The 25,359-nt window shown below is 46.5% G+C and overlaps 1 protein-coding gene and 1 long non-coding RNA gene across 6 annotated transcripts; both read right to left on the bottom strand.

The window, feature by feature from the left end:
• Positions 1-1,607: 1,607 nt before the first annotated feature.
• GPR157 (G protein-coupled receptor 157) lies at positions 1,608-18,483 on the bottom strand. 4 transcript variants are annotated; one of them, XM_075114404.1, is made up of 6 exons: positions 18,353-18,483; positions 16,139-16,195; positions 14,892-15,731; positions 8,321-8,534; positions 4,919-5,182; positions 1,608-2,451 (listed from the first exon to the last, which is right to left on the bottom strand). In XM_075114404.1, exons 1-5 carry the CDS (start codon positions 18,385-18,387, stop codon positions 4,961-4,963), a joined length of 1,368 nt encoding a protein of 455 aa, XP_074970505.1. In that variant the 5' UTR covers positions 18,388-18,483; the 3' UTR covers positions 1,608-2,451; positions 4,919-4,960. The 4 variants fall into 4 exon arrangements, 3 of the variants coding, with proteins under 3 accessions (XP_074970505.1, XP_074970504.1, XP_074970503.1); XR_012663754.1 differs by lacking the exons at positions 16,139-16,195; positions 18,353-18,483 and adding an exon at positions 5,704-5,898 and having other exon boundaries at positions 4,906-5,182; positions 14,892-15,719; XM_075114403.1 differs by lacking the exons at positions 16,139-16,195; positions 18,353-18,483 and adding an exon at positions 5,704-5,898 and having other exon boundaries at positions 1,608-2,454; positions 14,892-15,718.
• A 1,082-nt stretch (positions 18,484-19,565) lies between these two features.
• LOC142066651 (uncharacterized) lies at positions 19,566-24,288 on the bottom strand. 2 transcript variants are annotated; one of them, XR_012663756.1, is made up of 5 exons: positions 22,836-24,186; positions 22,502-22,670; positions 21,861-22,013; positions 21,457-21,571; positions 19,566-19,632 (listed from the first exon to the last, which is right to left on the bottom strand). It is a non-coding gene; the product is annotated as an uncharacterized LOC142066651 (long non-coding RNA). The 2 variants fall into 2 exon arrangements; XR_012663755.1 differs by lacking the exons at positions 19,566-19,632; positions 21,457-21,571 and adding an exon at positions 20,618-21,427 and having other exon boundaries at positions 22,836-24,288.
• Positions 24,289-25,359: the final 1,071 nt, after the last annotated feature.

Raw genomic sequence — 25,359 nt, 5'->3', positions numbered from 1 at the left:
GCAAAGACGACAAAAAGGGGAAAAAAGGAGAATAGGATTTGGCAATAAGCAAATCAGTACCAACAGTACTGATAAGTAGTATCGATAGTATGTGTAAGTGAAAGGTGAACTCACCAAGTTCTAACCCGCTCCTGCCTGGGAAAAGAGTGTGGGTGAGCACCTTCCAGCCATTACAGCCCTTTGCTCTTTATTCCCCTCAATCCAGAGCTGCATCCCCCTCCTGCCTCCTCTATGCAGCCCACTCTCCCCCACGCAGCATTTTCATTGCAGGCTTGTATGTAGTTATCCAGTCAGTCTTAAAACTTCCAACTCTACTTTCAACCACCACAGGTCTGTGTCATCCTTCCAGCCTGGTTTCCTTCCAGCCCTTGCTATTTAACAAGCTCTGCTCTTTGCAGACCTAGCGTTTCTTACTTCCCCTCCTCAAGCTCCACTCTCATAGTCCATAATATGCAGCCAGCACCCTCCCCACACATACAGCTCTTTCTGGCTTTATGTGCTTAAAACCTCTCTGTGAACCTCAAAGACTCACAAGAGTTACTGGAAACCAGCCCACAGCTCAGCTCCCTGCCCTTCGTTCTGACATCAACCCTAGTCCGTGTGCCGGGGCACAATGAGCATAGGAGCTCCAACTAGCACAGACATGCTCAGGGATGGCAATATTTACGATAGAGAAACTGAAGGACAACCCTGGATGTGTAAGCTAACATTTTTCGCAAAGGCTTGTCACACATGCAGAAGGCAGAGCGTTGACACAAAGCACACACTGCAAGTCCCCCCGACGGAGCAGCCAAAATACTGCAAGGAGCCTTCAATCACTTCTAATACTGCAGAACAAACAAGCTTCCCTGTGCTTGCCGTCTACAGCATCTGGGCTCCTTTCCTCACCTGCCCAGATCAATCTGAGCCGCAGTTATAAAGCACAGCAAAGCAGATATCCCAGATGGGAAGCATTGTGCAGCCCTAGTAACACTGTCACTCAATCAGCTGTGAATATAGCCATGGTCCAGCACCGCCTATTACACCAGGGCTCTTGCCTGCTTCCAGCCCCATGAGACGGCCAAAGTTTGAACCTACTCTGAGATAAGTTCATTACCGGTTGGAATCACATGGCAACTTACACAGCAATGCTCAGCTGTCAGCCTGCCCATGCCTCAGGTTCCCCCCCCGATAATGACCTGACTTTATCTGGGCAAGGTGCGGGATGGCACCAAGTCCCACCTACCCTCGAGCCTGGCCTCATCTGGAGAAAGTGCAATTTGTAATCTCACAGCTGAGAGCCACAGGCCATAAGGTCAACAAGACCCACATACTCTCTTGTCAGAGGTGTTTCCACAGTTCACAGCAATAGGCCAGTAAGAATGAACTATAACACCACATACTGGTGAAGAGGTGGTTCAAACTGGTGAAAGGTTTACATTTCTATAAATATAAAAAAAGATAGGAAGAGGAGCGTAGCTACAAATCAGTACAAGAGATTTGTCTTCCTGTACATGCCTTAGATTTTATGGTAGACGCAAAAGAAGCCTGAAGGAAGATCTTGTGACAGTTTCTCATCCAAATGCTCCAGGGTGCTGAGACCCATCAAAACATGCTTGAACAACATCTTGGTAAGGAAACAAAACTTTATTTTGTAAAAGTTGGCGAAAACATTTAAAAACCAAGAAAGTGAGGAGCTGAGATAAGGCAAAACGCTACCTCCAAATAACAAACGAAAACCATCCCCTCCCCAGCTCTGATATAACACTCCTGAAGAAAGACCAGACAGTAGCTTTGGCAGAGGTCTTCCGGAGTTCAGAGGACATGCCAGGCATCGTCTTGCTGCTGGTGAGGGCTGTCCTTGCCGGAGGCTGGGGTGACAGATCCAGATATCCCTGAGCACCGGGGCAGCCTGCAGAGTTCAGATTTCCCCAGGAGACAGTACGCATGCTGCCACGACAAACCCTGATGATGACAACCCCTAACCGCCAAGGAGGAAGGATAAACCATCAAGAGGAACCATCCATCACCACCACAGAACAAGCACGTTTGCATGGTACTGTCCACATTCAAGTGAAGAACAGGAGCAAGTGTGGAGCCCCCTGGAAAACCTCACACACTAGGGCTGAAGTCCGTGCCCAGGACAGCCCTATGCAGCAGGTACGAAAGTTTTCCTATCACCGTGATATTTGTTCACCTCAGAACATGTTTGTCTTTTCAGACAGAAAAGCAAAACCCCAAACAATTTTTAAGATTTATAGTGGAGGGAGAAGGGAAGGAGGGAACAAAACCAGGAAGTTGGAGTACAGCCAAACAGTATCTTCTAGCGGATCCTGAGCAAGTTCAAAACCAAAGCAGCTGGTATCTGAATGCCGAGGAGGAGCGGGACTTCTTCCATTTGCTCAGCCACTCCAGCGGTGCTTTTCCCCAGGCTTTAGCTCCCTCTGTGGGACTCTGGGATGATCCCGGCACCTGCTCAAAATGAAGCAGAGTTAAAAATCCAGGACTGCCCCATGTTCCTGCAGCCAGTGTGCACAGGTTTGCCCTCAGCCAGGGCAACAGGCTTGCCACAGCTCAAGCCACAGGGACATCACCTTCCAGCAGCTGAAAATAGGCATGATGGACCCAGTCCTAAAGCACAGCCAGGTACCCCAACCTTAGCCACCTTCAGAAACATCTACGTTAAAATTCTCCAGTCCATGCCTGACAGGAAAGAGTTTAGAGTCATCCTCACAGGCAACTGAGGCTGCAGGAGATCTGCACTCCAGCACTACGCCTGTACTCGCACTTCTTGCCAGAGACTGAGGGGGACCTGCCAGATGCAGCCAAGCATTTCTGCACACACACACACAGCCCCCGTTATCCCACCTCTGTTTATATTTAGGCTGCCGTCAGCTTCAGGAACTAAAGACACTTCCAAGAAGTTCTGTTGGCTGCTTTTCTTTCTCTGTCCTTGCCAACATGAAGATGGCCAGAGACTTTCCACTTGTATCAGCAGAGGTGCTATTGCCCATAGCAGGCCTTTACAAACCAACAGGTTTCCTTGAACCCCTGGGAGCTGGAAATATAATACCATCGAGCTGCACATTCTTCCAAAAGCAATTCTCAGAGCTCTGCTATGGAAAAAGGCAAACTGAGAACAAGGAATCTGTTTTGATTAGGTTTTTTTGGTTTTGTTTGGCTTTTTTCGTGGGGGGTAGTGGTGTTTCTAGTGTTTTGTTTCCCCTTAAGCCAAGTTGGTGCCAATTTTACTTCCTCTTTTCAGGGCTGCCTCCAAAAAACTGAACACAGCACAATTCTAAGTCTCTCAAATTTTAAGATTTACTATCCTGCCTTTCTGCAAGAAGTTTTTAACATAGCTCCTCTTTCCAAGCCACATGGGATTAACATGAGGTAGAGCTACCAAGGCTGCTACTTAGCTTTTAGAAGTTTAAAAAAGCCTTTTCAAAGGAGGAAAAAACCTCTTGAAGGCGTCCATGCCAGAGATAAGATGCTTGCATCTACCCAGCAAATACTCTAGCGATGCTAAAGAGCTGAGCCCCTCTACAGCCCCATGAAATGGGCTAATGAGCTCTTGAGCACTCCACCTTCCCATGTTTACACAGCCTGTGTACAATAAGGCTTAAATATATTAATATAATAATAAAGTTAATGCCAAGTCTTCAATTCAGGAAATAATGGGACTCACCTCTTGCCTACGGTCCCATGAGATCACTGTATCATTTAAACATGTTCTGCATGCTGTTAAAATGACTAAAATTAAACTTATAAGAGCAGTTTTTGAACAGCTGTGTGCCTGGAGCAGTGGGAGCCTGACAGCTGCCCTCTCTCCCCATGCAATTCATGAGGCTCCTGTTCTTTTTACAAAAACTTGTTATACAAATTAAAAAGAACTGTTGATTTATTAAAAAAAACCCTTTGTTTTTTCAGGCTTTGTGGTCTGGGAGGACAAGAAACAGATGTATGTGAGAGGTCTACTCCAAGACCTACCATGCCCAATACACAGCTCGCTTTCCAGGATGCTCAGCCCCTGCTGTGCCCCACGACCCAGACAGGTTTGCTGCCTTTCAGACTCGGCCCTTTTCACTGAGTGTGACCTGCAGGCTAAGTATAACTGCCAAAGTACACGGGGTTTCATACTCTCTGGAGACTGCAGCTCCCAGAACATCACAGTTTACAGTTACCTAAGCAGTCATGCCAGCTGCTCTAGGTTTCTACCTCCTTCAGCTACCCTCTGTTACTGAGGAGAGTGCTATCAATATCTGCTTCACAGAGCCTACACAGCACCCCAACCCCACGTGCTCTTAAATGGATTAAGTCTTGACCCCCTTACATGTTCTCCAACTACCACTCATGAGGTCAAGCGCAAGGAGGCAAGATGCTTCACACAACTAGGCCAATGCAAGGGCGTCAGTGTCCAGTCCTGCACCTGAAGTGATGAAGAGCTTCTGTCAAGTTTTTGCTCCTACAGATTTTCTACATAAGCTTGGATGAATTATTGTCTTCTTTTTATGATGATCGGCAGCAGAGATTGCATTGTCTTATGAAAAATACTTGAGGCACTAAATATATCCAAACTGTGCAGTACTGAAGAAATGTGCGTGTGTGTGTGGTGTTCTACATCAGAAGGAGCCACTAATTCCTCCTCTTCAGTTTTCACTTGTCTTGTGGCCAGACAGCACTGCTGTCTATTTCCTCATTTTACAAGCCTGAGCAACAGACACTACCCCAGCTCAGAGGGAAGGGGAGTGGATCAGTTCTATAAATGATTTCACCCCAAAAGGAGCATGATGGGGAGCAGCTGTAGAGGCAGACAGGGAACCCCCACAGCAGAATCCTCCCTCTCTACCAATTGCTTACTGACAGCAGTTCCCCACCCCTCCCATCGTGACGCTGTGCACAGGCAGGGCAGGGGGAAAGACTCACGCTAGATCTTTACCAGGAAAGAAGAAATCAACACCGAGATGTAAGCAGCCCAGGCTCAGGTGCTGGAAAGCTGGGGTTTCGTCTGCTCAGGGCCTGGAACGTCCTTGTTCTTGTGGGTTTCCGGCTGCTGCCGATAGCTGTTAGATCTTTGCAATGACCAGTCCAACTCGTCATAGTGGCAACAGCAAATGGAGGAGAACAGCCGAGTCCGGACCGCCCGCGTACAGAGGACAAACATAATACAGTTGGCACCTCCTTGGAAAGTGTTACCAATTCCCTGCAAGGGCAAGAAAGGGATTATAACCAGTGCCATTGCTACAGGCACCCCCCAGAGAAAAGCAAACATCATGTCAGACCAGCCCTAGCACTGCCCACCTGACAGTCAGCAACTGCCACCTAAATGAGAAAAGTAGATTCAGAAACATCAACCCTGCACCCAAAAGCAGCTCAGGCTGTCGTGGGTTGCCGTTCCTACAGCCTGGTCTGGGGGAGGAGCAGGCTGAGCTCTGCTGAAGGACAGACATCCAACATTCCTGGGCTGAGCCTGCTTTTCCTACAAGCAGCCGGCACTGCCCAACACTCCTACTGCAATTATCCTCTGTAGCCACTAGATGCTGCTGAAATACCTATTGCTGAGCATCCCAGACCGCGCTTGCAGCAGGGAGATGTTCTTGCAACACGCGCGTTGTTTTACCAGTACACACTGCATCATGGCACAAAAAAGTGATATTAAGAAAAAACAAAGCCTTATCTCCCTCCCAGATCCTCCTTCTAATAGATTTCCTGGCAAATACTTACATGCAGGACAACCAGGACTGAATTTTGCACTGCAGGGGAGTTACAGAGGGTCAGAATGAATCGCACAGTGCTCCAGATGCGGAGGATGATAAAGATGACAGGGATGAGAATCAACTTCTTATCTGCTATGGAAGTCCGGGGCTGAAATGCAGGTGCTCTTGAGAGAATGGGGCGATACTCTGAGAGCGCTGCGTGCTTCCGTGGAAGGTGGGAGGGAGACAAAAACGTGAACAAAAAGCTATAGACGTTGGACATTTAGCTCCAGGGGTTCTTTCTGAAGCAAACAAAATTTTTGCATCTTGCAGGCAGTTAACAGGGACACAGTTATGCGCACCAGTCTTCAGCCACAGTCTGCCCTTGCTAATGCAAGCATTCCTGCTGAAGCCAAGAATTGGCAAATAAAGGATATCCGGCCCTTATCACAGTCCCACTAACACTTTATACTAACAAACATCACTACGTAGTTGCCAAGAAACCAGGTCCTAACAATGTAAAAAAAATAATGCGGTGCTCCACAGAATAGTTTTGCTGGGTCAGTGGCCTGGCCCCACTGCTGCTGGCTTTACCACTTCGTAAATGCATGGGTAAGGGTTTGGCCTTGGGAAGGCCTCTTGGTAGATATAGATATATATGGGGAGAAGTCTGGCTCATCCTTCTCAAACTGTTCAGACTTTTGGCCTCACCATGGCCACAGCCACCAAGTTCCACAAGGAATTTATGCCCGTGTGAACCAGTCCTTCAGCATGATTTTGTAGAACCTGCTTCTGTAGATTTGGACAAGCCAGCAAACTTCTCTATACCAGAACATGTAGAAAAAAGAAAACCAGGGATCTGTGCCCTGGATCAGAGTGGTTGGAGCTGTAAGGCCCACGACAACTTCCTATAGTAGAAGCTACTGGATGTGCTCTGATTCCTGGGTGGGGGAGAGCTGATCAACACAGCACACAAAGCAGCTGCTGGGATACATGATGCTGAATACCAGGATGTTAATGTGGATGAATAGATTAAATCTCAGACAGGTGACCTGCAGCAAACTATTCCTCCTACCGTCAGGGCTAGAGAGCACACACAACTTCGACGCATAGTATTCTCCTTCACTCTGATACTCCCAGTCCTGCCACATTACTCCTTCCAGAACAGAGCTGTATGACAAACGCTGCACGGTGGCCTGAGTCAAGTCCTGCTGAGGGCTTTCAGTGCTGCTTCCATCCACTCCCAGGCAGTCTTTCCTTTTGGAAAACCCCTAGTACACACCCTGCATGTGTCCCCCACAACAGCTACTTCCATAATTTCTCCTGCCTCTCAGACTGGGCAGGAGCCACTACTGAAAAACCCATCTCAGCCATTAATTCAGCCCAAAACCAGCCTATTGCTCTTCCTTGGAAGTGGGAGCCTTCCTGCCAGTAAAGAGGCTTACTAAGCAGGGTACTGGGCTTGGCAAAATGCCCAGTGATGAGAAGAGAGACGCTGCAGTCTGGAAGGCCCTGTGTGCTCCAGCCCTCAGACCCCCCGTTATGAGGACAGAGTGACAGCTGCCTGCCCTCTACACTGTTTCCATAAGAGGGTCAGGGCTGGGAGCTGGGGAGAGCAGAGTGCCCAGGAATCCCTGGCAGAGCAAGAGGGTAAGAGCCTGGCCAGGTGGGGGGGTCAGGTTTCCAGGCAGTCACACTGCTATCTTTGACAGCTGCTGGAACACTGTGTCCTGTCTGATTGGTGTCAGGTGATGGTGACAGGCACTAGCAAACTCTTCCCAACTCCCCTTTCCCAGGACCCTTAGGACTGCTTAAGGCTATGTTGTTCTTCCAACTCCTCTGTGGGATCCTGCTCTAACCAGATTTGTGTTTGTCCCTAACGACAGCTGCCACAGCTGCACCTCAGCAAGCAGGGTTGCAGTGGCAGCGTTTTCCAGAAGGACATCTACCCAGGTGTGCGTTCCCCCCAGTACAACTTAGAGGAAAAAAAAAAGGAGTCTCTGGATTTAGTTCCTTCTGGCACTCTCAACTGAGATTTTTCTATTATCAAGTGTTGTCCTAGATGCCTGGATTCTTTGTGTTCACCAGGAACAGCAGCAAATAAGCTTCTGAATCCTGTAACTCTCCTAGAGCAGGGTGTGTTCCTGTATTGCGTATGTATATGGTGCCTAATGCTATAGTGCCCAGACTCCCAAATGGGGCTTTATGCTGCTAGTACAAAACAGGTATTAATAAAAGCAAACTGTCATTAGAGATCCTAAAATGACTGAGACGAGGTATGTCCAGATGCCTAACTCAGGCTTGGTACAAGTGGAACTATGGAAGACTGATTAAAGCTGAATTTTGTCCTTCACATCCTGTTTCAATTCTTACTGTAAGGATTTATATTTCACTCATGTACACCCCATAACCCCTTAAGTTTTCAAAAGGCTTTTACATTCCTCTTGTGCTAAGTCATTGTGAAATGATGCTGCAGGCTGCTCAGCCAGCTGTACTCCTCCTCCCAGCGGTGGGTGCATTTCAGCAGTGTATGAAGCAATTCTTGCCTGCGTAGCTGCTAAATATGCAGCAAAATCTTCAGAGCATGAGAGGATATAATCACATAGCAAGTCTGTAACCTAAGCTGAAAACAGCAAAATACTCACCGCTCTATTAATGTGCTTCTTGATGAGAATGTAGAGCACCGGCAAAGTCACATAGGCCAGTATCTCCCAAACTTTCCCTGTTAACAACATCCACAAGACCCGATCCTCTGCATCCAAGTTGACCCAACACCAGCCCACAGAAACATTGGAGGCATCATAGCCAATCTTCTTCAGTGCGACAGCAGCCACCGTAATGCCAAGGGGGACTCCCCAGCTGAGGAAAGAACATGAAGAGCAAGGTTAAGCCAGGAACATACCTGGTTTAGTTCCTTCCACACCCCAGGGGAAATAGGTGACAGACCAAGGGATTCCTCACCAGACAGGAGGCCAATACCTATTGCAGAACATCAACGCTCCTGCATCACACCTAAGGGAAGCAACTGACAAACAGAGCTGACAGCATATGAATGCGGACGGCAAATCCACTTCCTGGGGACCCACTCGTGGAACCTGGATCCCCAGTCCTCAAGGGCAGATGCACAATGATGTGCTGGACTCTGAACTGGGACCTGGCTCGCACAACGGCGGGCGGTCAGGGTTCAGCGAGGTGAACGGGAGACACCCTGCCTACTCCCCTTCTCCTGTTCTCTCCTGGAGACAGGTGAGGTCGAGCATCTGACACGGCCAGAGCACTGCACAACGTGACTCTCCTGTAGGACACAGCCATTCAAGAGCAAGCTGGCTGATGCATAGCTTTCAAACATAAGCAACCAAATCCCACATTCTGATTTCTAACTGACACTTGGCACACAAAGAAATTCATTATTTTATACCATCAGTGGTTTTTTGTTTTGGTTTTTTTTAATTTTGGTTTTAAATGGAGGTGTGGGCAATATATTGGGAGCAAAACGATAATTTCTAGCAGACAAAAGGGCAAGTTTCTTCCCAATTAAAAGCACTGTCAATAACAGCAAAAAGCTAAGAAAGCAAAAAGCATTCATATTCACATAATTTAGAGCTGTGTTTTGACTTCGGCATCTCTTTTGACAGCAGAAGCAAATACAGGGAAGCATTTAGAAGAAGAGTAAGTGTGGTGACACACATGAATTAAGTCACTGTCACCAGCTTGGGCTGCCCACAGAAAGACATGAGCCAGAACTGAAAATTTCCATGACCCCAAATGTGAAGATACTCAGCCCCTTCCTGGGTGCTGTTCACACCCAGGACTTTGCAGGCCTGCCCTAGCATGTGACGTACAACTCACAAATTACTCCACAACTGAAACACTACCCTGCATGCAGCTGAATGCATCACCTGCCCTTCCCATAGTCATCCTCAGGGAAGGGTTCTCTGGAGCCTTAAGAAGGACAAGGGACACTTCCTCAGTAAACAAATGCTTCAGAGTGTTCAGATTGAGCTTCCAGCATAACCCTCCTGGTCTCTCCAGACAGCAAGACGACAAAGCCATTACTGTATTGCTCTCACCACTTTCCCGGTTCTTACTCATCTTTCACAGACAGCCTGGAGCAGCTGCAGAGAACATGAAAAGGATCTTCTTCCTCAAATCTGTTTCACATGCATCAGACTATGTAGGCAAAAGCAGTTGTCTAGACCAGCTTATCTGAAATTCCACAGCCCAACTGAAAAAATCAGAGATAATCCCATGATATTAGATCTGAAAAACACTTCATTTCCTACTTTTAAATAATGTCTGGGTTCACTTACAAAACAACATGTAAATATCATGCTGTTAAAAAAAAAAAAATCAGAGACCTTCTAGCATGTCTAGAACATTGTGTTTCAATGTTCAGTTAGGAACAGCCAGTTCTAATCCAGGCCAGTGTTGTTACTTAAAGAACAGCTCTGCTGCAGAAAGCCCTCCCGCGCTATTACCAGATTCTAAAAACATTCCAAACATCGCCACCACCATGGAAGTTTCTACACAGCTCACAAGACCCATTTTGGAAAAAAAGATGGTGATTTGCCTGCAAACAAGGAGTACAGATGCAAACACACGCAAATTTCAGTACACTTGGAAGAGCTGACCACTAAATTGAAGAATTCAAGAGAACTGGCGCTTCCTTGAAGAAACCATATTAAGGCACGCGAGCACAAATGAGTCCAGCACCAAGAAAAAGGAAGTATATTAAAAAAACTAATTTGCCTAAATGATCTCCACAGTGACCTGAAACTGAAAGAGAGCTATGAGAAGGTAAAACCAGGTCAAATTACTAAGCATGGATATAAAGAGAACAGCATAAGTACATACAGACATAGTGAGAGAGGCTGTGCAGGAAATAACAGACCACTAGGCAAGGGACTTAAAAATCTTCAAGTATCTGATTAGTAAAAGGAAGAATGTGGAGGAAAACTGCCACACATCAGGCAGTTAATTTTCACTGAAGTAGCGCATTGGGATCAGAGGGCTATTACAGCTAACACCCAAGACAAAGGATTACAAACTCAAAGTGAAATTAGAAAGAATCTAGAAACTGAACAGGCATTTCAGTGAACTTCAGCTCCATTTCAGAAAACTCGAAAGGAGAACTGACACTAGTGATTTGATTATTCTTTAGAACCCCTAAATGACGGATTCCCAAGGACTGGAAAGTACCAATGCTTTATACCCATCTAGGAGAATGGAGGAACAAAAAAACCCACAATATTGTACACCCAAGGCATGTGTATAGACTGGGAAAAAAAGGACCCAAGATAACACAAAGAGGCAGAAATTTTACTCTGAGCCCCAAAGACAGTACAATTATGTAGGTTGGGCCTCTAAAAAGCACGCTTGGATCCAAATGCAATCAGTGTGGGGGAGAAGAGGAAGGCAGCTACTCCTTGCACCTCTGCAAGAAGGCTGCCAATCCCATCTCTAAGGCAGATAAAACAGTAGTTACTTCCCCAATATAGCCCCCAGCAATCTATTAATAAAAACACATACAACCCAGCATAACTTTTCACGCTAACACCCATGCTGCACGTATACAAGGTAGGACACAGACCCGTAAACTACAGCAGCATACAGGTCAAGTTGTGTTGGTTTTCTTGTCCTCAGTATGCCTGGGTCGGATGGCTTAATACCACATCTTGATTTATGTTGCACAGCTGCTTTTTATCTTCCCCCCCTCCGCCTCCCAGGCTCTTACAAGCACGGAAGACTTGCAGTCACCTGCCTGCACAGGTTAGACAACAAGCCGTCCTACCAGCAAGCCTGCAGATGATTCCTTCTAGAGACAGGAATTTTTACTCTGTAAGAGAGAAGAATCAGTCTTCTGGATATACCGGCCGACTACAGGAAAGAAGTTTGAGCATACATCGTAAGCAGAACTCCAGACCAAATATGCTCCAGTGTAATTTTGCCTTTTTTTTTTTAACCCAAACACTAAATTGTGTTTGCAGTACCAAAGCACCAACTTCCCGGTACCAAGCAGAGACTCCTCCCAGAGACACATGCAAGAACTGAGAAGCTGACGCTAACACACGAGCAGTCAGGTAGCTCGCGCTGTGAGTGGCCTGACCTACAAGCTTTTATAAACTAAACCATCAAGGCACAGCAAATTTCAAGAGATCCCTGCACCTTACAGGCGACTCTTGGGGACTTCAGTCCAGGTCTGAAGTTTAGCACTGGCACGGTCACAGTCACGCAAGGGGAATTGAGGACTCGGATGTACGGTACAGCAGCACACGGCAGGATCCCCAGGTACTCCATGGACAGGCGTGCATATATACATATATATATGCATGGTTATAAACATATATATAAGCACATATGGATATGTTTTTAAAATATATATAAAAGCCTATATATGCTTATAACCATCTGCAAAGCCTGACCATGAAATGCAAATACTTCACAGGTTGACAGCAGTTGCTATCAAAAGCAAAGCAAGAAACAATTCCAATGTACGTTTTGGTCCATTCCTCACCCCAGGTTCGGATCAACTACTCTCACAGCAAAGATGAAATCACCCAACTAAATGATACTTGATATTTAGAAATCCAGAACAAGTGAAGTAGCCTGGGAATTTACACTTTGGATGCCAGAACTTACACCTTACAACTACATGAATATTTTCAAAGCTAGTGCAAGCTTGTTTTCAAAGCTCATCTGAGCTCGACACAAGTTTAAACCAAAACAGAGCCTGTAGCTCTCTAGGCTAGCAGTACACTAGGTGGATGTGTTGCCACATGAATCAAGAAGGAACAAACCTGTTGGACAGGTTTCATCCAGCGCAACATCCTAGTTTCCCTAAAAAGAAAATTTCAGGTACTGACCTCCAACATGCATTTAGTCAGCTCCACTCAGCTGAAGAACAAACAGCCTGGTTATACTCAGCATTAAGAGTATTCACCTTTACAAACACTTGCCCCTTAGGAGTAACTAGCTGTGAAGAATAGGCAACCTGCACGACAAAACCATCCTGCCTCGAAGCCCTTGCAGAAGCGTCTCTTTACACAGCGGTTGCTGCCTGACTGCAATAGCAACCTACAAAGCAAGGAGGGGGCAGAAAAAATCCCAGGTCCTTGCCTAGATAAAAGTACTGGAAACTTATCTTTAAATCCTTAAAACGTTATCTGCCCTTTGCCACCTTTCCTTTTGCCCTAGAAAATCCCCCTCACCTACCTTCTGCAATCACTGTACGGACTAGTATCTCTTTGTATCAGTTGCAGCGGTTCCTGTCTGCGTGGCACCAAAAGCTATTCAGGCTAACAGCACCGCAGCTCGGCAGCAGGACTCCGAAGAGCTGAAAAGTATGAGGGAGCCATCGCCAAACACGGCATCCAGAGTTTCTCTTTTATGACCAAGTTCTCAGGTAATGATAAAAGCGCAGGGAAGGAAAGAAGGAAGATGGGTCACAAGGGGATGGGCAGAGGACAGGTCCTCGCTCGTTTTCTCTGGCTTTTCATACAGATCATAGGGTGGGAAGAAGCTTTGAACGCTGGCTCTGCACAGAATGGGAGTCATTTTCAAAGCAGAACCTGGCCATAAGCCCTCGGTGGAAGCTCTCTATGCTGCCCTTCAGACAGAGCAAGCGGAGCTCATCAATACCAAAACCAGAAGATGGCATCTTACTTTTAATGTGAAGACCTGAAAATAAACCCAGTGAATTCACTCGGAGGAAGTTCAGTGTGAATACTCCCTTCCTCTCTGTCACAAGGTTCGAGCAATCTTTCAGGAGTTTTGCAGTTTTAAAAGCGTGCGCAGATTAAGGCCAACATTATTTTGGTCAATCTGCCCGTTTCTTTCCACGCTTCATAGCCAATGAGGCTGAGAAGCATTAAACCAGATGGGTAAGCTGAAGTACAGACAAAGGCCACGCAACAGGTGATTAGTAGACAGGAAAAGTACAAATAAGCCAGATTTGCATCAACGCTTTGATGCAGCCTGACATAAACAGCTTGTCCATAAAGAAGTCAGGCTCCTTTTTTCCTTGGCTCTCCACTGGCACTCTGTCCTCCCTGTAATTCTTCTAGTACAACTCTATTCACTTGAAATGAAATAACCTAACCAACACCAGTGTCCCACTGCATCTTATTTCAGCTTCACCAACCAGAGCCGGGTGTACCCAGATGCACATGCCACCACCTCAGGCCTCCGCGCACACACAGACCTCGCTGTCAAGCAATAATTAGGACAGGTAGGGCAGGAATTGAAGAGCCTCCCTGACTCACACTTAGCCTTAATGTCTTCCTCTAGCCCACCTTTACCTGGACTCATCTTTAAATTAATTGTCTCCCAAATGATGCTGTTTGAAAATAAAGGATGACAAATATTTGACTAAGAAACCAAAGAAAATCCAGGACTTGTTCTGATGGCTGCTTTTTTTTTTTTTTAAACCAGATCATTCTTATTATTTGTTGCAAAAGCTTGGCAGTGCAGAGGACTGAGGGATCACTGTTTTGCTCAGTGTGGAGGTAGCACATGATTCCACAAGCTCAAAATGCCTAAATGAAAGCTTTTACTGAAGATGACGTGGAAAACTAACTTGCTACATAGAGAAACTGAGACACAGAGCTACACTGCAGTCTGTTTTGTCTTGCTTTCAATCAAACGCACCAAAACAACCTTCAGAGTGCTTTTCTAGCAGCCTCCTCACTTGTAGGCTACCTTCTCCTATGAGTATTGAATTACAGCAGCCTGCCTGAGAAAGGGGAAGGGTCCACAGCCCGGCCGACACCGGGAAGTCGGGGACCCATGGAGGCAGATCCCAAACAAGGAGTTGTGGCAGCAGCAGGCAGGTATCGCAAACACAAGTTTCACAATATTATTTCTAGGATGGCAGAGCAGATCGTGGAGGGAAAGCAGAAACCAGGATTTTCAGAGTCATTATCTCTTGCCAGAGATTTTTCTGTGTGACCTTAAGCAAATAATTATCTTTTCCATGTCTCCATCTCTTCGCATGGGAGGGGAGAGGGGAAATAAGCAGGGTTTAGTTAAAAGACAGCAAAATCACTGTTTAAAAGGAACTTGAGGAGGACACACTATCCTTAAGAGCAGGTGACTCGAGCAGCCGTCCAAGCGCTTCATCGCCGAGCAGCGCGTGCGGCAGCGGTGGCTCCGGGCCACGGGTGGGTGCCTGCGGGGTCCACACCTCGCGCTCTCACAGGAAGAGCGGAGAGCACCCACCTCACGACGTGGAAGCAGCAGAGCAAGCCCGCGCCCGTGGGCGAGCCCCTCACAATGGTGATATAGAGGTAGAGGGCAATGGCCGTGGTCCAGAAGAAGGAGCTGGTGTTGGAGAAGGTGGACAGGGCACCCTGCAGCACGCAGTCCCACGAGGTCCTGTCGAAGTCCTGTAGCACCCCGTAGAAGTAGGAGAGGGCTGAGAGGAGGTCCGCCAGCGACAGGTAGAGCAGGAGCTGGCGGGGACGGGTCCGCAGCTCCGGCCACAGGGCATGGGTGCAAACCAGGAGGCTGGAGCCCAGGAAGGAGAGCACACAGGAGACCAGCACGACGGCCCGCTCCGAGGCGTACAGCTCCGTGGGGGGCAAAGGCTCGGGCATGCCGGACACCGCGGCAGGGCACAGGGAGGCGGCGGCAGAGCCGGGGGCGGCCGGGCGGCGGCAGCAGCAGCAGGAGGAGGAGGAGGAGGGAGAGGAAGCCGGGAGGGGAGGCAAACACCCAGCCGCGCTGGGGGGAGGACGGGACGGGACGGGACGGGACGGGAGAGCTGGCGGGGCGGGGAGGGAGGAAGAGGAAGGGGTGAGTGAGAAAGGCGAGGGCAGGAGCGAGGCGGGGCAGGGGAGCCGCGGGAGCCGGCGCCGGTCGGCAGCCGCGGGGCGGTGCGGGGCGGTGCGGGGCTGCGGGGACCCGGCCCGCCCCCGCCCGTCACGGGGGAGCGGCCCGGCCCGGCCCCCCCCCGCCCCCGGGCGCGTCCCCGAGGGAAATCCCTGCAGCCGGCTGGGGTTCGACGGGACGCTTGGCGAAAAGCTGCTGCGTCCCCAGAGCCCAGAAACCATCTCTTTTCTTCAAATAAATGAAAAGAAAAACAAGAAAAAGCAAACCGAACAAAACCAACCAGCCCCAAAAAACCACAAAAATAAAAAAAAAACCAAACCGAACAAAAAACCCCAAACCGGCCGTGCCTGCCCAGTGCAGTGTAGCAGAAGGAACCGATTCAGAAAGAAATGCCTTTTTTTCTTTTTTACTATCATCTCCTGAAAGCCATACTTGATACCTTTCTTCCCCCAAGGACGCAACTCTCCCACCCTTCTCCAAGACAGAACTATTTATACGCGAGTGCTGCAGAGAACACTCGCAGGGGCCCAGTTGGAAGCGTACGTGCTCAGAGACGCGGGATCAGAGGTTATCAGGCTGGCAATCCTCCCCCCGGTTCCCTCACCCTCCCGAGGCAGCACCAAGGTTATCTTTACCTTCCACACTCTTTACCCTGAAACCCGGCAGCACTGCCTCTTGCAGCATCCTGCAGCCTGTGAAGCAGAAAACTATAAGCAGACACGATACAGCATTGTTGCTGTTAAACATAATTTTACATGTTTAACATTTTACATGAACAAATTTTTACATTTCTGTTGGTAAAGAAAGTTGAAAGCACGTCCTTGTTCGCTTCTCGCTTCCCTGATACTTCACTGGCTTCCACACAGTCAGCTCATACCTTACACCTTTGATGTGGATAGGGATGTGCTCAGTGTCCAAAGGAGATGGTTATTGTTTCAGATGCCTTGTTCTCTCCAACAGCGTAACCATTTCCTAGCTACCTAGCCATGAAGGATCCCTGCTAAGCTCACAATTTTCAACAAGGTTTATCCTCACCTGTAAAACCAGGTGGTGCCTTATCCCCACCTCCGCAAGCTTCCCTCAGCACCCTGAAGCCATCTAACACACCCTAGAAAACACATCTGACAGAAATATCTTAAAAACCTGCAGATTACTCAGTGTTTGCATATTACTTTTGGCCACAGTGTCCTTTCAGTTTTGCATTCCTGACTTCCAAATTGAGAAGGCGTTCTTCTTGACGTTTTAAATCACTTCTTTTGACCAGTCTTGTATTTAGAACACACCATTTTACAACTAAGTTTTTCAGGATAAAACTAGTATTTAATTGAACACTATTTTTGCACTATTGCCATTTTACTGCAAAAAAAAAAAGGCACTTTTTAAAAACAAAACCCACTTTCCCCTCAGAAGTTTAAGAGGGCCACTACTGCTTACATGTTTTTAAGAGCAGGTTTTCCCACTTTTCCACTGCAGCAGTTTCTTCTTCCACCACCCTGCTGCACAGCTGTATTCAAAACCTGCAGCCAGTTCCACCGCCTCCCTACGCTTTTAATTATCTGCACCTGGTTTTGACTTCTAAGTTCAAATCCAGTTTTCTAATGAATCCCAGAAGTCCTTGGGGATACATCAGTGTGCCAGGCTCAGCCTTCACACCCACTCTGCCAGCTCCCAAAGAGCTTTTCACTGACGTTCAGCTATGCCTTGGCTACCTAGGATTGGGTGCCAGCTCTGGAGGAAGTCTTAAGAGCTTTTTATCAGATGGATTTAAATCAGTTTTGCAACAGCACAGGAAGGGGCCACATGGGTCAGCACACAGAGCACCCCCACAAATGAACCATCTTACAGCTGCCTGCCCCATGCTATCCAAATGCAGCTTCTGCTCCAGAGATTCACCTCCAAGAACAAGTCACACTAACACTGTCCAAGAAGTTGATAGAACTTCAGAGCTTTAAAAAATTCTCTGTATTAAATCTCCAGCTAGACTCAGGCTTGGTGTGCTGCTTCTGGGTCACCTTGATGCATCTGTCATTTGCTCTGTTAAAGTTACTTATTTTAGAAACATGATCTTCTATGGACCTCTTTGACCTTTACCACCCAGTCTTCAAAGCAGAAGTTTATCTTGGAGCGTGATGCCCTCTGCATAGTCTTTATGGGAAAAGGAAGTTGCCGCCACTTACATTTCCCCTGAACACAATCTGACACTAATAGCTTTTTTTCAACTGATCATTATTCCAGGCTTTCTTTAGCTACCTTCTGACCCCAAAAAAACCCCACGCGACAAAACTTTGTCAAGGCGGCCTTCCCAGCTGCTGCTCTTACACATTCTTGGCTTCTTCCTTGTTCTTTGGTTTCCCTTTCCCCACTTTTGTAGCACAAAACACTCACCCGCCTATCACCAACATCCTCACAAGCATTCAGACAAGCCACTTCATCAAATATTCTGGCTTTTAAGTGTTGCTTTTATTTTGGGGTGACAGATGTAGCTCTACAGCACAGCTTAAGTCTTGCAGGATAGCTGTTTATTTTCATAACTTACAATGACCTGAAAAACTATTTGCTTCTTTTTAAGAACTGGAAAGAAGGGAATATCTGAATCACAACAACAAGTTAGTGGAAATGAAAATTCTGGTTTTGTCTCAATTTTCTGAAAGTTGTATCTTTCCCTTAGCAATCAGAAAGGAATAGGACAGGCATAGGATCTTCTGCTGGATCTCTCCCTATTTTCTAAAAATAGGAATATGGAAAATTTACACACAAGTCATCATCCCACAGAAGGGCATGCATAAAGAATCAGTGCTTCAAAACTGAGTAAAGTAAGAGGCAGGTAACTTCTTAAAGATTCCCACTACCTTTCATTTTCTTCACATCTGCGTGTGCAAGACATCCAGCACCCAGCACCTCTGTGGCACTCCTGTAATCTTGATATTGTTACCTTCAAATTGCAGGGCAGCAGCGCAGCTGTCTCTGCCCAGATTCACGTTCCTACCTTCTGTCCCATGGAATCTGCAGTTGTCCAAGAACAGAAATATTTGGAAACTGCCCAAAGGTACGTGATAATCCAAAGGCAGTGTTGTGTGTAGCTCAGAGGAGAAAAGTAAACATCTAAGTAACTATCTCGTCATAAAGCGACATACAAAATGAAAATTCTCCTTTCAGCATTTCACATTCAGGTTATCTTAAAGCACGGGGGGGGGTGTGAAGCAACCTGGTATTTGGTGGAAAGACACAAACACTTGACTTGAATTCCAAACTGCCTTGAATTGGTCTCACCAACTACTAAAAGAGCTTTCTGACACTGCATCTTATAAGGCATCAGTTGAGCTTTAACTACATAAATTTACCTCCACTAACTGTGGGATAGAATGTACTGACATAACCTTTAAAAACAAAAAGGCTTCAACAATTAGTTCTTTCTTTGCCTTTGCAGCTGGCTAGGAAGCCGGGCTGAGGCAGAGTTCTCAGTTAACTAGGAACCCGGTTATATGCCTTAGGGCTCTTAAGTGATTATGAGAGGCTGCAACCCCCACAGTACCTCTGCGTATCACAGACACAAGGCTTGCTTGTATAGTACCATGTTACTGTCCCGATTTTGTGCCAGACCAGCAAGACACTGCTTTTACCAGAGGTGGAAACACTTCGTGGAAAAAGTACATGAGCAAAAGTTCTCGTCTCACTCTGCCTCACTCCCCCGACGCGCTCAAAGGCGAGCTCTGGGTTCACCAGGGAGAGAGGAGTCTGGACTGCTCCTGAACAATTAGGACATTATTTCACATCACAGCTTCAGATCACACACATGTGATGAAGTCCTAGCACCATTTATAGCTGCTTGACACCTAGCCAAGAGAACCCAAACTCCCTCTACCACATTCACTTTAAGGTCACAGACATAATTACAACAGAATAATATCCTCTGACTCAAAACACCAACCACCAGCCATCTTCACTACCCACAAGAGGTCACTGCTGTTACAGGCACTAACGTTTTCACCATTATCCCGATCTAACAAGAGCTCCTCCGCCATCTCTAGCTCTGAAGGCAGATGGCTTTAACAGGAGATGTACCTTGGTCACCTTTCGCCATCCCTGCATCATGCCCACAGCTTGGACAGAAGTCGTTTCAGGTAGGAGCCTGGAAAAAAGTAGAGACCAGTTTCACTGCACCCATTTAAAAAAAAAGTAGATGTGTAGTGAAATTACCAGGAAAAAAATTAAAATCAGCCATTAGAGGCTCCGTTTGGCAGAAGCCCTTTAAAGTTGTAGTTTTCAAATCACCATGCAGTTCCTGTCAAGAAAGTCAGTACTTGTACTGACTTCTTGTACTCATTAGCCTCTCGGGGCTCAGGCTGGGAGCAGTAAGACACCCAGCTCTCACCCACCTTCTCAGAGGAACACAAAGCCACGCGCATTGCGCATCACCTTTCGCTGACAGACCCGCATAGCCTGGCTATGCCCACACAAGACACGATGTATATATGGGAACATCTAGCCAAGAGTTAACAAAGCTGCTCTCTGGAAACATAAACCTAACTCTGGAATCGTAACACAATAAAAGCCGCTAGCCAACAGTTTTACCAGTGCCTGAGCTCTTCATTTCCAGAACAGGACCATTTTTTTAAGTCATCACCTGATCCTTAGGTTCACTCCATCAGCTGAAAGCAAGCCAGGGAAGCATGGTTAAGAGAAGGCTTCTGAGGGAGAAAATCCTCATGTTTGTCCTTTGTTGCCTTTTCTAGCATGTGACAAAAAAAAGAATCTACATTTCTAACAGTCCTGGCACAGATTAAGGACCTAATCCTTGACTTTATTAACCCCATCTATTCCATTTTGGACACTAAAACAGACAGCTTTCGATATATCTTCAATGAAAGACATTGGGGCTGCTCAAGAAATTCCCGAATGATCACCAACAGTCTTCCTAAGAATTTCTCAGTAGCCACCCCCTCCAGAAAACAACTTCTTCAAATAGATTTAGAAGAATCAAGCAAAAAACCCACAAGGAAAGACATTCACTTCATACCTACTAAGAACACTAAGCAACAAGGCAGTCAGCTAAATAGGTGCAGACACGGTAGCCAACTTTTATGTTGCTTTTCTTCTCAGAAAAAGAGTTTTGAGATATTTGAAAAGTTTTATTTGGCAAACACTGGGGTCAAGACAGCTCTAATACGTACAACGAGGTACTACCAAGTCAACTAGGAGGAATGTGACATGCACATGTGAAGAGTCATGCTGGAAGTTTGGCACGGCGTGAGGCCATTTCACATACAGAGAACAGATTTTCTGGAAACAGCATTTTAAATATGCATAGAAGTACATAGAGCCAATCCTGTAATTTGGAGATATAACCACTATGTACTGTTTTCCCTGCCCGTCCTTGTGTAGGAAACTACAAAGCAAAGTCTCACAGTTTTGTAACTGGTTAGTTTAAATTCATTCTAGGTCCTCTGGAATTAACGAATGCTATATGAATTCCTATTTTATCTTGATTATGCAAGACCAAATACTGTGGCTTTCTCTGCTCCCGCTACTTCTAGATTAACGCCCACCATTCTCCTGCTTCCCATCCTTCTGTTGTTCAACTGTACTGTAGCAGTATTCCCTCCAAGACAGGCAGGTCTGCCTCCGGTGTCCGAGTACTAACTTTGGCATGTTAGCTGTTGCTCCAGCCTGGCTCCCAGTGGTTCTCAAGAGACTGAAACATGCAGTCCCTTTATCTCCTTTAACCAAACCAGCATGGCAGGCAACTGTTAGAGTAACAACTTTTCGACTGTTGGCAGGCTCGGCGTTGGGATAGAAGAATGGCCCTGGGGCAATCAATCACAACAGGGTGAAACCTGCTGCACCAAGATGAGCCAGGGTTTATGCAGTCTTTCGTGTTCCACCTCCAGAGCACTAGCACCTCACAGCAGCGTGTGGGTACACGACTGTGAAACAGGACACACCCATCACTTACCATCAGAGCAGTATTCTGGATCTGTTTAGCAAGCCCAATGGCTTTTCTTTCATCAGGGAGAGATGCTTAGTCATTTTAAGCAATTTTCCATTAGCATAAAAAATGTGGAGTCAGGCTGCAGAGATCACACAAGAATTCAAGCCAGCAACTCTCAAAAAAAGCCACGAGCAATGAGAATTTTTTTTGCAGGCAGAATGTAATTAGTTACACTGCTGGAATCAAGCCAGCACAATCAGTGAGTTAAAGTATGCTCCGAGTGTTGTGATCATTTTTCATTTCAAATTTAAATTAGGAGATTAATATGGGATATTCCTTCATGCTGTGGCTGCATGGAGAAAAATAAAGGTATTAATATTGTACATTCACAATGAAACAGAGTATGCCATGAACAAAAAAAATCTTACATTTAAGGCCTGGTCTTAGGATCACCCAGCTCAGACTCAAATACGGAACCGTGGCACTTTGGGAAAGGCACTTGCATGGAATACCAAGAGGCACTCTTTGTAGACATCTTCATGGCCATCTTTCAATGCTACTTTTTTAGCCATTCTCATTACCTATAATAAAAATGTACGGACTGCGTCTCTTATATTTAGTAGTACAAAAATAGGCCAAATAGTATTTTTGGGGTGTAGCTTTTACCGTAAATTGAATTGGAGGCACACACTGTACTTTGCAATAGAAAAGTCTGCTTACAGCCCATAGTTTTAACACAGATGAGACAGGAATATAAAAGCTAGTAATGAAACCCTCAAGTAGGAAAAGTCATGAAGCGTGTCAGCTTCCCTGGTTACTGAGTTAGACGCCTCAAGTGATTTTACACAAGTTATTTGAAACAGATGAAGTGCGAAGCAGCAAAGAGGCAATTATGCTAAAGGGAAAGGGTGCAGAGCCCAAGAGGCCATTTCTTTCATTGACACAAGGACGCTCAACACCTACAGTCTAGAAGCCAAATACGACCTCGAAAATGGGTTGTAAAACACCATATTATATTCCTCACCCTCCTTCTAAAGCAGGCATAAAATATTTGTGTTAGGCAATTTACCGATTCTCCCTCTACACGTGGGCGCTGACTGCTCAGGTCCCGGACGACTGGGGCACAGCCACTACCATTCATCCAACTCAGGGGTCGGCCGCGGTTACGTTCCCACGTTCCCGATGCAGAACTCCACAACACCACTTGGTATTCAACGACGCCGTCTGCGGCACGCTTCCTTCCCAGGTAGCAAAGAGCACATTTAACAGCACCGTACATGCAGTGCCCACATATTTACAGACACTAGCTGGATGGTTAGCCACTACTAGCCATCCTGGTTTAAGCACAACTGCAAAGTTATGTACAGAAAACATATGAAGAATAAACTGGAATTCAAACTCACCAACTTCACGAACACCGGTGAAGTTGCTCAGCAATTACACTCTAAGTGAGACAGGTCAGGCCCCACGTGTTTGTCACCCCAACATTCCAGTCACTGTGTCGGTTCTGTTCAGCCAACGCCCAGCTCAGACTCAAGTATGGAGTAGTGGCACTTCGGAAAGGGCACTAAGAAGGGCATTTACACAGAATACACAGAGGCACTCTGTAGCTATCTTTGTGGCAACCTTCCAATGATATTTTTCAGCCATTCTCATTACCTATAACACTCCCTGTTTCTCCCCCCCCCCAAAAAAAAAAAAGGAACTCATGGTCATCTTTGGCTCTGTTACAGGGGGAAAAAATCTGAAAGTAAAAAGCCATAGAAAAGTACTATTTTATCAGGAAATCTGATGTACTAGCTCAAAACATCCATCTCATGACAGATATCCAGCAACAGCAGAGAGGAAGTTTCAGAAGATTTGCAACAGAAGGACACTGTGTTCCCTTCTGGCCACCCATTATCTTCTGAGTGCAGAACTTGATTATAGACAGTTCGTGAAGTTTCGCGGGTCCCTGTAATTGGTGCAATTATGTTCATGTCTGGAGAAAAAAGGCATACAGAAATGTGGGCAACCAAAGCCATAGCTATTTCTTTTAAAGAGGGATCGAGCTCCAGCGTCCCTGGATTCCAACACCCAGCTCATGCCAAATCAACGAAGGCCATAGAGAAAAGACAAATGCAGCTTGGTTTGATCAAATTTATGTAAGCTCTTATCCTCTGTGTGAGTACTAGAAGTTTAAACAAGAATTAGGCAAGGACTTTCCTTCTTCCAAGGGCGGGTGCTCTTGCATTTCCTCCCTTAGAACAATCCCATATTGCAGGATTTGTCCTTTCCATAAATCCTCCTTGCCTCCCTCTTATCCAGACTAAGTAATATGTCACTGCATAACTAAGATCTAATTAATTATTCCCCAGAAAGATCATCTAAGTTTTTGGGCACCCAACTCCATGTATTTGCAATGCATGGCTGCTGACCAGCACCCAGGAGTAGTGACTTCAGGTGAGTTGCTCCCATGCTAGGTTCCAAACCAAGTTAGCTCGTCATTACCAGCCTGAGATTGAGGCTTAGATGAATTCCTCCTAAAAGCAGGCCCTTCTCCCAATATCTAGTGCTGTATTTTTGCAATGTTATTAACAATAGCCGGTATTTTACTCTCAGGAAGATGCATGTAGGAAGGACAAGGAAAGAGCAAAGCAACTTGCAACATGTTTATCTTGTCTTTTCTTCATCCAATCTCTGATGCAGCGACCACATCATCAAGCGCCCTGTGGCATTTCTCACGTTAGCCCTCAGCTCCCTCAGACACGCCAAGCTCCAGTGCAACACAGGACACCAGGGCAGCATCCCAGCCCGGATCCCCATCCGCCTCTCAAGCCAGGGAGATGAGGCAGGCCCAACAATGTGTAGCACTTCTAGGGCAGTATACTTGCTGATTGCTTCCTTGACTATTGTTCACAACAACCAGCTAAGACACTGCCAAAGAAACACTCACAGCTGGCATCACGCGAGGAGGGAAGTTAGGGCAGGTTGTTCAAGCTCCTCTCTTCTCAGTCACAGGAGGCAAGAGTCTGGGGACAAAGAAAGGGTCAAATGAAGCCACTTCAGCAGTACTAAAGAACACACTTTTAAGGGAAAAGAGGGTCAAAACCATAAATTGACAGTAACCCTGTCCCTTACCCCAATCTTGGTTAACGCCTTTAAGAATTACAAATATTTACAAGATAAACCCAGCTTACTTGTCTGCAGTCCATAGTTATCTCAATGAGTTCCCAAGTTTCGAACACCACCACTCAGACAAGACAGTGGAACAATAAGTGTTTCCAGATGGTTAATAGTTTAAAACACAAAACCGTTTAAACTCTCAGTGGGTTCACTTCATGGCACAGCTCTGCTCTCAGGTCACACATATGATGTTAGACAGAAAGAACTCACTGGGAACACAGTCGTCTGCAAAACAAATGAAAGAGATCAATAGTTACTTGTACTAGACCCATTTGACTTTCCTTGTATACATGTGGAACAGCCCAAGTGTGCTGGTTTTGGCTGGAATAGAGTTAATTTTCTCCACAGAAGCTGGTATGGGGCTGCGGTTTGGATTTGTGCTGGAAACAGCGCCGATAGCCCAGGGATGGTTTCGTTCCTGCTGAGCAGGGCTTGCGCAGAGCCAAGGCCTTTTCTGCTCTTCACCCCAGCAGCGAGGGGCTGGGGGGCAACAAGGGGTTGGGAGGGGACACGGCCGGGACAATGACCCCAACTGACCCCAGGGATGTCCCACACCACATGGCATCATGCTCAGCACACGGAGCTGGGGGAAGGAGGAGGGAGACGTTTGGAATGATGGCATTTATTCTTACGAAGCCACCATTACAAATGATAGAGCCCTGCTTTCCTGGAGAAGGCTGAACACCTGCCTGCTGATGGGAAGGAGTGAATGAATTCCTTGCTTTGCTTGCAAGCATGGCTTTTGCTTTACCTATTAAACTG

The sequence above is a fragment of the Phalacrocorax aristotelis genome, chromosome 19 (assembly GCF_949628215.1).
Source record: "Phalacrocorax aristotelis chromosome 19, bGulAri2.1, whole genome shotgun sequence".
Taxonomy (NCBI): domain Eukaryota; kingdom Metazoa; phylum Chordata; class Aves; order Suliformes; family Phalacrocoracidae; genus Phalacrocorax; species Phalacrocorax aristotelis.
Note: the sequence above shows the minus strand (reverse complement) of the source record. Positions and strands in the feature narration are given on the sequence as shown.